Source organism: Rhinopithecus bieti, unplaced genomic scaffold (assembly GCF_001698545.2).
Source record: "Rhinopithecus bieti isolate Rb0 unplaced genomic scaffold, ASM169854v2 scaffold_60905, whole genome shotgun sequence".
NCBI classification, from domain to species: domain Eukaryota; kingdom Metazoa; phylum Chordata; class Mammalia; order Primates; family Cercopithecidae; genus Rhinopithecus; species Rhinopithecus bieti.
Genome location: NW_016823418.1, coordinates 177553 through 192652, shown reverse-complemented (window position 1 = coordinate 192652; position 15100 = coordinate 177553). Strand labels below are relative to the sequence as shown.

Genomic DNA, 15100 nt, shown 5'->3' with positions numbered 1-15100 from the left:
CCAGCCATTATACATGATATAAATGATGAATTGATGGGTGCTGACGAGTTGATGGGTGCAGCACACCAACATGGCATAAGTATACATATGTAACAAACCTGCACGTTATGCACATGTACCCTAGAACTTAAAGTATAATAAAAAAATTTTTAAAAAAAGAAAGTTTGAGATAAATAAACATCCAAACAGCTATTAAAAAAAAAAAAAAATCTTGATCCAAAGAAAGTGTGTCCTACAGGAAAAGCCCAATGGTCACAAAGAAGCAATAGCCATTGTTTTGGGAACTCTTTGTCACACAGAAGTGCCAGCTTTACATTTGTTTTCAGTGTTTCAGAGTATAACAGCAGTATGTCTGTCTGCATATCTGCCCACATTCTTTTTGTTTGACAATATTATAATACTTAATAAATGTACACATTTTCAAGATATCTGCCCAAATTATGAGGGTCAAGATAAACATTAAAAAACTGGTCCTTATCTGAGATCTATTTTTTTTTTTTTTTCGTTTTACATTGACTCAAACATTTTGTAACTCAGTCTGTACCCATTCCTCATGGAGAGGAATGAGGTTTCAGGGCCATCTTGCCTATTGTTTTGTTTTTATCAGTAGGTGAATTCTTAACATTAGAAAGATTTTCTAAGAATAAATGTGTATTGAACATCTGTGGTAGCCAGAATCACATGAGTTAGGAGCATTTGTGACATCCCTGCAACCAATTGTTTACAAGTGAAAAACAGACAGATATCTTAAGGTTAAATCTGTTTATATTAGCTTGCGCTCATTTTCTGATTTTTTTGGACTAAAGAATGTTTTCGCTAAACAATAAAGGAAACTTCATAGATTCTTGTCATTAAAAAAATAAGGTGAAACTATGTCACAAGGTTAAAAATTATATTCTGTATTAAATTTGTATATACATACTTAATTTTAAAGGTACATAATAGGCATATGAATGAGTAAATTTGTACATTTAATGATTGTTTTTTAATATACATTTTATTTAACACAAAGAATACGACTGACTGCATAAAATGAAGTAAAATCAAAATCTAAATTTGGGTCCCTGGTTACTCTTTTTCTACCTTGATTTTCTATTACGAAATGCCCCATTTTTCAGAAACCACTTAACACCTCTCATTTTGCATAAGGCTAGATAGATATTGCTTTCTGTAACAACTTTGACCCCTTAACTTCTTATATTTCTTGAATAAATCAGCCACTTTTATTCAGTAAATGCATATTCAATGCCTAGCCTACTAGATGCCAGAAAAAATGCTCATTACAGAGTAAGAACCTGTTTTCAAACTATTTATAACCTAAAAAGTACTCCTGACAAGTAAACATTGATTTACAACACAGTAAAATAAATACTAGTTAGGAGAAAGTTCAAAGTTTTAAAGTCACTAAGAGAAGCATAGAGTCTTGTAAGAGTCAGCCTCTCAAGGGAAATGTAATCTAATTGTAATTAAGAGAGAAATAAGAAATAACAGGGTTGGAGGTGTTGATGGGGTGGAGCAAAGGAGAATTCTATTAAGGAACAAGGTAGATGCAGAAAAATGAAAAGAAAGGCAATGCATTTGTGGATTCCACAAATTCTTGGCCATTTATTTTTCTAATTCTCTTGTGTAAATTCCAAGTGTCGGTAGCTACTGTTACCTGAACATTTCACAGTACGCTATTTTGTGATTGAGCAGAGAAAAGTCAGGTTTCTAAAATAATAATAGAAAGGTGAGTGATGTTTACGTTTTTTCTTTAGCTGTCATCTGCTTTTTAAATTTCTCAGGTCTGCTGAAGAGTTAAAGGCAAAGACTTTAAATAGGCATTTTCCAATTAACGTGTTATGATATAACCCAATGACTTCGTTGGCAGGCCTTAGTAAACTGAGCTAGGTCTGATTGAGGGTCCTTGCAGTGTTATTTCTTTCCTCATTGACTTCTCTTTCCTCACTCCAATAAGTTTATTCTTTTGACAGTTAACCATAGTCGTGTTATTATTTGTCAGTGAGTGAATAAGGGATTCCCCCTTCCCAGTCTCTCTTGTGTTTTGCTCCAGGTCTCTTCTTTCTCATCTTTTCCTTTTCTCCCTCTTTCTTCCCCAACCCCTGACAACAGACTTAGGAATTTGAATATTAGCCAAATAATTAAAAAATAACAGCAGGATATTTCTACATCTCTACGAATGAACATGACTCTGTGTGGCTACTGCAGCTGCAGGTATGGATTCATATCTACATTAATTATTGCATCATGGACTTCACCAAGCCAAGCCCCCAAATTAATCTCCGCCTCCTTCTCTGGCATTCAGAATATAAACTCACCAGAAACATTCCAAATGCAGAAGTGGTTCTCATCTTTTTTTGCAGCTTAAGATCTACCTTGATATTTGAAGAGATCTAAACTAGATCAATTTCTTTCACAGGATCAACTAAACAGGTTGTACTTTTTATTATTAATATTAATACATAGATTTTAGATATAGAAAATATAGAATGCAAATTGTATATTACAAAGCTGTTAAAAAATGAAATATACAAAGACCAAAATCTTCATTGATACTTTAATTAATGATGTAAAGTATTTAAAACCTTTTAAAATAATTTGTTTGCTGTTAAAAATAATATTTTATGTTGATATAGTGTTTTGTTGCTTATTGCTTTAATGTAAAATTACAGTAGCATTGCTATCTTAAAAGTGCTGAATGTTGGACATGTTCTCCATTTTACTAATCAGAAAATAAAGCAATCAGGGTATAAGCAGGTAGAATAGAGATTGAATTTTAGTTTTGTGTTCCTGTGATAGGGGGACTTGCAAATAGTGGCATTACTTTCATGTAAGAGACTTCAGATAAACATGACAGAAATCCACAGTACTTGGTAAATCATTAATATGTAGGTCATTGACATATATTGCCTTTTAAATCTGTGAATCCTTAGTAGAAACTAGAGAGCTCCTTGATCTAATAATCAAACTTAACAAATATTTCTGAACATATACTTTGTGTCATAGTGCTGGAGACTGAGATAGAAAGATGTACAAAAGGATAGTCTCTACTTTCAGTCACTTTGCCCTCGTACAGGTAAATCTAAGAAAGTGGGGACTATAAGAACCCTATGTATCTATATCTATCATAGTATTCCAGCACCGGCCACAGGGCCTAGGAACAGGGTAGGCATTCACACAGGGAGTATTTGCTGTATAAAAGGCAAGTTGGAAGATGCAGGAGGGGAGTACGCAGAAAGGAAGGAAGAAAGAGAGGAAGGAGAGAGGGAAGGAAAAACACTTCCTGAGTTTAATTGAATTTATAAGTCACATTGTAAACAATTTTTATTGATGTTTCTTTCTGAAGAACTGACCTATATACTCAGGATAGGAAGTAGACAATTGCTAACTGAAATAGATCTTTTGAGAAAAAGGCGATCACATAGGAAGTAAATCCATACATTGTAATATGAGACCATTTACCAAAAGGAACAAAATGAGAACAGATATTTTATTACATGCCACCTACTTTGCCTCTCAGACCAAAATAGACTATGAAGGGGTAGCTGGAAGTCAGCCCACCACTTAATGATAAATCTACCACTCCCAGCTGACTATAAGCCAATTCTTACAAACTTGGCTGAACACCAAGAAAGTAATTCACATGAGTAAACAAACCAATAGGCAGGACAAATGGTGGTGCATTTTATACACGTTTCTTCTAGTGAAAGATCTATTTTCTGAGACTAAGGAGAAGGCTTAGGGAACAACTGATTTATTGATAAGACTAATTTGTATTTTGGAAATAGAAATCTCATATTTTTGGTGACATTACATCTGATATCACATAGAGGAGAGTTTTTTAAAATTTGAGATTGTCCTAAGGGCTGGGGCAATTTATGTGTGTAGAAGAACTTAGGCAGGTTTTTGGGCAAATGTGAACAGGAGGAATATCTAGAAAGGCTAATGTCAGGAAGGGCAAAATGTGTTGGGAAGCTATGTTAGAAACTCGAAATAAGGTAAGTTTGGCAGCTGAAAAAAAAGATAGTAAAGGAATTTGAAAGCTAATGAAAGAAAGTTTGCCTAATTAAAAATTCTGTTAGTAACCTTGAACATGAAATAGATTGTCGTGGGATCAGGAGATGAATTAGGAAATGATAACCATCTTGCTTAACCTTATCATTTTTTAAAAAATTTTATTTATTTTATTTTTTATTATTTTTTTAAATTTTTTTTTATTATACTTTAAGTTCTAGGGTACATGTGCACAACTTTTAGCCAAGTCATTTAATGGGAGTATCCAATACCTTATTGATCAAATGGGGAAAAAAGTAATTTTCAAGGTCACAGAGGAATCCTTCATACTCTCAAGATTCCATTTCTTTGATATAACCATCACAGGGTCATTAATTTCATCTTCTTTTCTTTTAAATACATTCAGCAAGCATTTGGTTTATTTTAATAAAATGATACATATTCAGGAAATAAAACATCTTTGACTTAGATACCCAGCAATAATAATCAAATGTAATGATCTTTATTGTTATTTGATGAATACATAATTGGATAATTTGCTAAAATATTGTAATTCTTGACCTCTTTGTCTTTTTATATGCCCCAGCAATTTTGAAAGAAATTGAAGGCTCTGTGGTTTTTATTTATCATAGAATAAATATAATTGAGTATATCCATATTTTTATTTAGTTTTAAGCATATTACTTCATAATCACTTGTGCTTTCCTATTCTTTTATGTGTTAGACATCTTTCTAATATGGTTAAAAACTCTCTATGTGCCAAAACTATTTCATATGCAACTTTACTATGTTTTTGCCCCATATGTGCAACAACTAAGAAGTGCTAGGTATGTAGGAGGGTCCCGTGATATATGTAGTTGTTAATGGTGAAATATTGTTAAGTACATACAAAGTATAAAACACAGTTTTTTTCAGTGTACCAGAATGAATTCTGAACTTGACTATTACGAAAACTTTGAAGAACTCCATGGGATTCTAATGTATAAACCTTTCGTCAAATATTGGGATGATGTGGAAGCATTCCAGGCAAGACCAGATGATCTTGTCATTGCCACCTATCCTAAATCTGGTAAATCTCTTTGTTATTCTTTTTTCACCTAAAAATAATAAACCCACTGTAAATGGTAAATATTAAGGTGTTCATGTCGTACACACTCATTCTCTATATTAGGAACAGATGCAGTAGTTTTGATATGAACATAGAGAAGGTAGCTCTATTCCATGACCACAATTTTTACCTATAACTTGAATAGCACATTGACAGATGGATGTTGTTGAGCACAGTTAGAAACTTACACAACTTACATAATGAACCTGTATTCATCCCATAATGAAGATTTAAAACTACAAATTGTTTACCCTATATCATTAATGTTGTTGTATATACAGAGTACGACCACCACTTTTTACAGATACTCTAAAACTCTCTTTCAGCTCACCGGCTCTTTAAGTCTATCTACAAAACTCCATTTTTAAGCAGAGTTCTGGAGTGTTACAACTATAGACTTTTAGAAATTAGACTAGTCTGAATTCATATTTCTCCATCTGGTTATTCCATTTACCACTTGAAAATAAAGCCAAACACACTAAGTATTCCCTTCATTACCTTGACTCTAAATCTTCTTCTTTATTTTCTTCCCTATTGGAATAAATGGCAGCTCAATACCAGTCATCTGAAGAGGAAACCCGTGAGCTATTCTAGTTTCAATCTCTCTTGCTTATTCATCTGGCATTTGTAATCAATCAAAATGTTTTGGTCATTTAGTGTGGTAGATATGTCTCACAGTCAGACTCTTAACACGTCTCTTGTCTCCCTTTCTATTGATCCCTCACTCTACTACTGTGTTTATTCTGGCACCAGATAAATTCTTCTAAAACACAATTCTGATAATCTTGCTCTTCCGCTTAATATAATATATGTCAGTACTTTTCCACGATTTTTTTTAAAAAACAACTTGGATTCTTTAGTATGAACTACAAGGCTTGCTATCTGCTTGCCTGAACCCCAATTCCTCTCTTCAGATAGGCTCTTTGATTTAGGTCTTATAGTCTATTTCCAATTATTTTCCTAACTACTATACCATTCTTAAGTACCAACTTTAGATTAAAAAGAAAGACTGGGCTTCTGCCTGGTAGAATTGTTTCTTACCTCCCACAAGTGGGGAATTTATGCCAGTAATTATTAAGGCTAAGTTGAAGGATCACATCCTCTCAAAAGCATTTCTTGTCAAAATATCATGTCAGCAGCAATAACAGTAGCAGCAGAACACTGTGTTATAGATTCCTTCTTTGGAGTTATTTAAATCCCTGTGCCATACTACACAATAGTATCTTAATAAAAACAAAATTTATTTTGTTATTGAACAATGTCACTGACTTCAAAAGGCCGTTAGCTCCCATAGGACAGGAACCAGATTTATCCGTTGCTAAGTTTTCTGACCTAGGACCCAACGTGAGACATAATATGCCATCAGTAGAATTTTTGAATAGAAGCATGCTTGTGTGCATCACTTATTATTCAAGCCTTCTTACTTTTTAGATGTAAAATTTAAGTTCAAAACTGTTAAGACCTTGCACAATGTCACAATTCATCATGAACAAATTTGGACACAGGTCTCAGGTGTGCCCTACTATAATATTTATCTTTATCTTTTGAGGTTATTTTTGTGTCCTAAACATAAAATATTATAGAAAACATTTCCTGAGTCTGTGGCTATTCAGACACCCTTTAAATAGTATTGTATTGGTGCCTTCCAACTTTATCCATCTATAAATCCAGCACTCCTGTGATCAACTCTACATGGTCAGCAGGAGACTCAGGTTTATTTAATTTTTACAGGCACAACCTGGGTTAGTGAAATTGCATATATGATCTATAAAGAGGGTGATGTGGAAAAGTGTAAAGAAGATGCAATTTTTAATCGAATACCTTTCCTGGAATGCAGAAATGAAAACCTCATGAATGGTAACGTTCAAGTTGATTTTAAAAACTATTTGCATATATTCTAAGGTGTGTATGTAGATGGTACAGGCAACAAGATCATAAGCAAGAAGGGAAATTAGTATCAGGTCTTCTACATAAGACAGCATATAAATTTATATTCAAATTTAATTCTTGACAGGCTTTGCAGTATAGCATATGTATAGTATGTGTCTGGAATATAGTGAATAAGGACAATTCTTATATGCCTTCAGCAGAGTTTAGTAATATGTAAACATGTATTTCTCTGTGGGTTAAATGTGATGATATTTTAAATACTGAGAAAAATACCCATAAATTTTTCAATGATACATGCAAAAGTATATTTGCCACACATTCTTTTAATATTGTGGAAAATTAGAAACAACCTAAATGCTAATCAACAAAAGAATAAAGGTTGTATAACACTATAAAATCATTAAAAATTTTTGGATGTTTCTTGATAGTGCAGTTTAAACATAATATATCGAGACAAAAAGAATTAGGAGCTATCAAAACATTCATCTGTGTGCATGGTATTGGGATGGCTGTAAATTTGAGAACATAAGTAGATTTGTATAGATGGTTGCTTGCCAAAATATTAATGATTTCTCTCAGGTGATGAAATTTTATTTCATTTTATATTTTTCTCTGTAATTTTCTCTATTTATAGTTCTTTCTTTCATAGTAAGTATTATTATTAGGAACACAATATATAATCTTTTTTAATTTTTAGTTTTTGTGAATATATATTAGATGTAAATATTAACGGGGCACATGAGATGTTTTGATATAGGCATCCAATGCATAATAATTACACCATGGAATATGGGGTGTCTATTCCCCCAAGAATTTATACTTTGTGTTATGTACAATCTAATTACAATATAGAATCTTAGAGTTACTTCTGTTTTATAAATATCTATATAAATCCACATAAGTAGTTATAATTTTTGAAGTTGCCTAACCTTTACTTTTTTAAAAATCAGGAGTAAAACAATTAGATGAGATGAATTCTCCTAGAATTGTGAAGACTCATTTGCCACCTGAACTTCTTCCTGCCTCATTTTGGGAAAAGAATTGTAAGGTAACCAGCGTCAAATGTTCTCAAAACTTCATCCAACTCCAAGAAATGATCTAATGATCTCATCAGCTATACACACTTTTTATATTTATTCTTTCATTGAATCTATAGGCATTTAACAAATATGGAATACAGTCAATATTGTCAGAGAGTCTATATTTTAATTTCAACTCTGTGTTTTGCCAGATGTGGTTCTAAAAAGTCCAGTTAAACTCCCTAAGCCTAAGTTTTTACATCTGTAGAAGAAAGATAATAATAACATCTTTTTCATAGAGTTGTTCTAAGGATTAAATGATAATGCTTGTAAAGTGCTTCACATATTTCCAGCATGTTGTAAACAATAAATGGTAGCTACTTTTGTATTTGTTGTTATTACTAATTGTACTAAATGTCCTGCCTTTGCAAAATACTGTGCTTGGTGTTGTTAGGCATGCCAATGAACCAGAAAAGGATAGGTCAGATAACTGTCATGTAATAACTATGTATTGAATGCCTATTACATGTTAGGGACATAACAATAAGACACATGCAAGTCTTGTCTTCATGGACACATAGTCCATTGGAGAAAAAGGGCAGGTTAACAGACTAGACAAAAAGTATCATAGGTCAAGTAAGAGAGAGAATTCTAACTCAGACACTGTAGGTAGGGAAGGCATCTAGGAGCAACATCTGAGATATTTGAATGGTGTATAGGAGGGATGACAATTCAGAGATAATCTGAGGGGGCATCTGAAATTAGTTGAGTTTGATTAAGTGTATACATTGACTAAATAAGTAAAGGGAGATTAGCTAGGAATTGATTATAAAAAATATTGAAAGTCAAGTTAAGATGTTTGGACTCTGTCATTTTAATGGTAATGAGGAGTAATAGACATATTAAGCTGATAGTTTACACTGTCAGTTTTGCTCTTTAAAAATAATGTTGTACATGACCTCAAAATAGAGGAAAACATGAAGTCTGAGACCACCAATTCTGTTTTGTAATCTGTTACATGGCATATTTGACATTTCCTATAGATCTACAGACAAAAATCAAAGATCACCATGTTAGTTTTTATCATTTGCAATCCTAGATCGACCATATGCGTCCTGCTGAAGTCATTCCATACATAAGGGCAGTCTCATTAGTAAACACCAGTTATATACTTTCCAGGAGATGTGTCATTATTATTTTTTAAGAGATTTGACCAAGACACGTTTTTCCTTTGGAGGATAGGTGGTAGACTTGCTGTTAACTCCTTACTTCTCAAATGGAAACAGGTACCATACATTTATAATAGTCCAAGCCTTCACAAAACTGCTTATTTTTCAAGGGTTGTCAAAGAGTAGGAGATAATTGGAGGGATTCATATTTGGGTATTTCCAGAGTGATTTACAGAGAAACAACAACAACAACAACAATAAAAACCAAATAGATAGAGGATATTTGTAAATATCCTTTATGCAAATAGATAAAGGATATTTGAAATGATGGAGCAGAAACTATAAGCGATAAAGATAAGGAAGTGACAAAAAGTAACAGACTAGTGGATAATATAAATAACAGGTCAACAGATTTGAGCCATTGGTGTGATTGTAGGAGAGGTATGTGGAATAACTGATGGAGAAGAAGGAAGAAGTGGGATTTCTTGGAAGAAAAGATTATGGCTCAGGATAATGCTTCAAAAGTGAAACCTTTATAGTGAAGTCTTTATTCAGTATTTGGTTACAAAAGTGATTACAAAAGTCTGAAGTAACATAGAAGTAATGATCAATAACTACATGAACTTAGAGAATCAAGTAGATCACACATACCAACAATAAAATCACACAGAATGATAAAAGAATTTGAATGGAGGTGAAACCATGAGGCAGGTATTCAAATCTTCAGTTAAAGCAAGGGAATGACTACAAGCTTAGAAATGGCATCAGATAGGAGACGTATAGACTAGTTAGTTAAGTATCATAGGAATAGGTGCAGAATTTTTAAGATAGATTATAATCACAAGTGAATCATTGGGAAACTGATAACTTTGACTCAAGAGAGATGCAGTGCAAGTCATATCTTCAGGAAAGAACTGGATTTCCCTTGAGGACAGAAAAATAAGCATGCACAGTAAAAAGTTTGGGGTATTGAATAAGATCTGCCAAAAGAAAGAATATAAATTAATAGGAGTTTAGGGAAAGAGAGATCATTCTTTTTTTCTATCTGGGAAAATAAAAAGCCTCATGGAGGACCTGAAGGCAAGCTATAAATATGGATAGCATTTTGAGAAACGGAAAACATTCAAGAAAGAGAGACTAGAACAAAGAAGACAAGGGGTGAAAATTCTGAAGTAAATTAATACATACTGTGGCAAAGGGTTCCTCTCAGCTAACAGATGAAAAGAACTAGGAAGAATCATAAGTAAGACTGGAAAAGTTCGATGTGGCTAATGATGGATTTTAGATGAAAAATGTTCACTTTTATTCTGTAAGTTTTAAAGGCTTTTACAAGAGGGCTATAAAATGAGAGCTATACATCTAAGAACAAGCTAGATTTCTATAAAATTGTTAGAAATTGTCATTGGTAAGACAATGTAGTAACTTTAATCGTATTCCACAAACAGTGGAGACTCAACAATATCCTTTCATGACATTGCTTAGGTGCCTGAGGAACTAAGTAGATGCCCATAAGGATACTGGACTTTACTTTCACAGGTCTTCTCATGTAACATTGAGTATCAGACCTGGAGTAGACCACAGATGATCTAACTCAAATCATTTGTTTAGTAAAGAAAACATTTAGGTCAAAAATTACTGGTACTTTGTACTCTTAGTGCCAAAACTAGAAACTAAAACCACAGTTTTCTGATAACTAATTCATTGCTATTTCTTTTGCATGTAAAATAGAAACTAACAAGCTGTTGGCAGAGATTATATTTTCACTGAGATCAATGTGCATATAACTAGAACCTCATAAACATGTTTTTTATTTCCTGCAATATTGAAAGTGAAGAGACCTCAGAGCTATTTTTCTTTTTTTTTAGTTATGTAGAGTGGTGGTGTAGTATAAAGACCAGAGCACAGTATAGTTGACTGAACGATACGTCAAATGGTTTACTCTCATTGATTTACTCTCAATGCTATATTATTACTAAATTTCAGCTTTGTCTCTTCACTTTTAGATTGAGATTAATAAATAATGTAACTGACTTAATTTATATTGATAAAATTTACAACACTCAAATGAGTGTTATGTGAAAATTTACAACACTCAAATGAGTATTATGTGAAAATGGCATAATAATGTTATTCTGTTTGTAGTGAGAACAAACAGAACAACACTACAAAAACCACTGTCATCTCAGGTTATTGAAGATGCCTTTATAAATAATTGTACATGTTTTATGTATTTTGTAAAATGAACATGTATTATGTTTATACTTGAAAACATAAATCCTTTTTATAAAAAATCTTGTTGAGATTGTTTGAAAAAATGTTAAGTGGTTTAATATACAATTTCATTCTCTTAGATAATATATCTTTGCCGGAATGCTAAGGATGTGGCTGTTTCCTTTTATTATTTCTTTCTAATGGTGGCTGGTCATCCAAATCCTGGATCCTTTCCAGAGTTTGTGGAGAAATTCATGCAAGGACAGGGTAGGAACAGCTTCTTTACACTGAATTTTTTCAAGGTGATATAAGACAAATGCCATCTCCGAGTAAAAGTTTTTATCTGTTTTGGTATGTTTTCTTCCTTGATTCATAGTTAAAACATAGAAATTCTAAAGGTGCCTGGAGGTTTAGAGCAACCACACTGTGTCCAGATATAGACAGATGACAGAATCTGAGCACTCTGGTCCAACATCTAAAAATAAATATATAGAAGTATGTTTGGGGTTGGTGGTAGCAATTTTACTTTACAAGATTGAGACTCAGTGTCTGATTTTCAGCCTTGTCTCTTTTTAGTAGAAAAAATGTTTTGCATCATGTTATTACAACTCTATTGAACAAGGAGGGGGGAAGAGATTAGAGAAGAGAGAATGTTCGTTTATTTTCAATAAAATTGCTAGGTTCTATATGAATCTGGAATTCACAAAGAAGTTTGACTATCTACAAAACTCTTCCTCATTCTACCCAGTGTGCAATCTGAATATTTTAACCAGATTTCTCAAATTTGTCAAGAGTTACTTGAGCAGATATTCCGGCAAGTTTTTCCTTTTCATTAAACATTTTGACTCAAGTGTTTAGATTTGAGGAAGAAAGGGTGCAAGATAGTCTAGTATTCACGAAAGAAGGCCATTCTGATCATGCAGTAACAATTATAAAGAAAAATAATAATGAGTTTTCATATCTACACGTGATAATATTAAGACAAGTATATGTGCTTTGTGTATGTTGCTACATTTTGGGAACAGTTCTACTAAAGCATAATGAGTAAAACATGCATTAAGACTGTCAAGACCTCCACTGTAGGGCAGACAAATATAATTTTGTGTCACTACAAAGGGATAAATAAGATCACTATAAATTTCATTGTTGAATGTTTTCTGTAAAGAAAAATTCCCTAATGGAGTCAAAGAACAGAGGAGGTATACAATGACTTCAGGCAAAGCAGAACCTTTTAACTCACACAACATTATATTATTTTGTCAGCTTTATATTTTATGAAACATTTTTAGTATAAGTGAGGGAAGAGAAAGAAAAAGGAAGAGATAGCATTTGGTTATATTACATCATTTCTAAAATCTAATTTTCTGGAGTGAGAATGACACTAAGGGTACCTAGGAGAGCACCCCTTACCATGTAAACTAATAGTGTAATAAATACTCATATAGTTACTAGTTTTAGTTGCCAAATCTAGTTTGTAAATGGTAAATTTGAGACCGGAACTACATTCTTCTGACTATTAGACCACTGCTAGTTTCACTAAGTCAACTCCCTTCACTAACAACGTGATTTTACACACACACACACACACACACACACACACACACACACACATCAGTTTCAAGAATTTTCTCATAAGCTTTAAATCAAATTGATGAGAGAACTTTCCCTACTGTTTTTCTGTCATACACTATGTTATATGATAAAATTCACACTATTTTTGCATACACAGATTATTTAACATACTTTGCCTCTCTTGCTGCAGAGAACTCTGCTTAGGATATACAGCTGATCTATTCTCATTTCATGATCATCTATTTATATTTATTTGTTGCTATTGTTGCTTGAACACTAGTTTTCAAGCAGTTTTAGAGATGATACCACTTTTACACTGTTTTTCTCTCTAATTTTAGTTCCTTATGGTTCCTGGTATAAGCATGTAAAATCTTGGTGGGAAAAGGAAAAGAGTCCACGTGTACTATTTCTTTTCTATGAAGACCTGAAAGAGGTGAGGAACTTGAAACACATAAGCAACTTGGTAATTTCTAAGAGTTGGCTTTTGAAAATACTCTGGATACAAAAATATTCCTTTTAATAAATGATGACAGCCATCTCCTAAATTTTAAAATAAAAGGACCAAAATAATCCAGATACTTTAGCATAGATTTGAAGCTAGCATATAAAAATATTCTGAAAATAAATACATTTTAAACCGCAAGTCTCAAAAATGTCGAAGAAAAACTTTGAAAGAACTTGACTTCATGAAACAATAACACACACACACAGACACACACATAGACACACACACACTCACACATAAGGAATCAACATAGGAAAGTAATTAACTAGTCTTCAAATGTAGAGATGTTGCAATTGTTAGATAGGTACTATAAAATAACCATGCTTATTATGTTTAAATAAATAAACGATGAAATTTTAAAAATTATAAAGAAACAAAAGCTATTAAAATTGACAGAACAGATCTGAAAAAAATAACCAAATATAATTTCTAAAAACAGTTAAAAAATAAATATGGAAAATTAAGAGATGGGTTCAATAATAGATTAGACATGGCTACATAGTGAATAGTTGAAGTAAAAGATGGAGCTAAGGAAATTCCATAGAATGTAGCACAGTGAGATAAATAGGCTATTTGATGAAAAGTAATGGTTCTTACTAAGTATTAGCATTTAAAAAATAAAAAAGTTATTGGTATGTAAGACACAGTGATAAGGTCTCATATATATCAACTCAAACTTCCAGAAGAAGAGTGTAAAGAGAATGCTGAAATAACAATACACAAATTTTTATGGGCTTAAAATTTTCCGATAATCGAGTTTTTCTTCAGTTTTATTGTTAGTCAGTGTAATCCAAAATAAAAATCACTATGAGATACCGGTTTTACACCCACTACACTGATAACAGTTGGGAGGTCGAGGCTGGTGGATCATGAGGTCAGGAGATCGAGACCATCCTGGCTAACACTGTGAAACCCTGTCTCTACTAAAAAAAAAAATACAAAAAATTAGCCGGGCGTGGTTGTGGGCACCTGTAGTCCCAGCTACTCTTGAGGTTGAGGCAGAAGAATGGCGTGAACCTGGGAGGCGGAGCTTGCACTGAGCTGAGACCATGCCACTGCACTCCAGCCTGGGTAACAGTGAGACTCGGTCTAAATAAATAAATAAATAAATATCTGACAATAACAAATATTAGGATGCGAATCAGTGAAAACTGACACACTGTTGATCACAGCATAAAAAGATACTAACACCGTGGAAACAACATGTCATTATCTAGCAAAGGCCAACATGCACATAGTTTAAGACCCTGAAGTTCTACTCTTAGACATATACTCTAGAAAAACTCTCACTTGTGTACATTAGGTTATATATTCAATAATTTTCATAGTGGCATTCTTAATAACTGCAAAAATTGAAAACAACCCAGATATACATATACCAAAGAATCTATATATAATGTATTTTATTGTATTACAATTAGATATTATATTATAATGAAAGGGAATATGCTTCAAAAACACATATCAGTTAGGTAAAATCAAACTATATGTTGTCTACAGATACATACCTAAGTTTGAAACCTATAAAGTAGAGCAGATAATTTGAAAAATTTGAAATTAGCAGTTTTTTTTTTTTTTTTTTTTTTTTTTTTTTTTTTTTTTTGGTTGTTTT

The 15100-nt window shown here is 32.7% G+C and overlaps 1 protein-coding gene across 1 annotated transcript in view; it reads left to right on the top strand.

Moving 5' to 3' along the window:
- The first annotated feature begins 2322 nt into the window (after nt 1-2322).
- The window catches only part of SULT1E1 (sulfotransferase family 1E member 1), a 17318-nt gene continuing 4540 nt past the window's right edge, over nt 2323-15100 (top strand). Inside the window, exons 1-6 of the mRNA XM_017861401.1 lie at nt 2323-2433; nt 4930-5083; nt 6854-6979; nt 7963-8060; nt 11552-11678; nt 13322-13416. Of these exons, the coding sequence (XP_017716890.1) occupies nt 4939-5083; nt 6854-6979; nt 7963-8060; nt 11552-11678; nt 13322-13416 (591 nt within the window). The 5' untranslated portion in view covers nt 2323-2433; nt 4930-4938. The remainder of the gene's footprint in view (nt 2434-4929; nt 5084-6853; nt 6980-7962; nt 8061-11551; nt 11679-13321; nt 13417-15100) is intronic.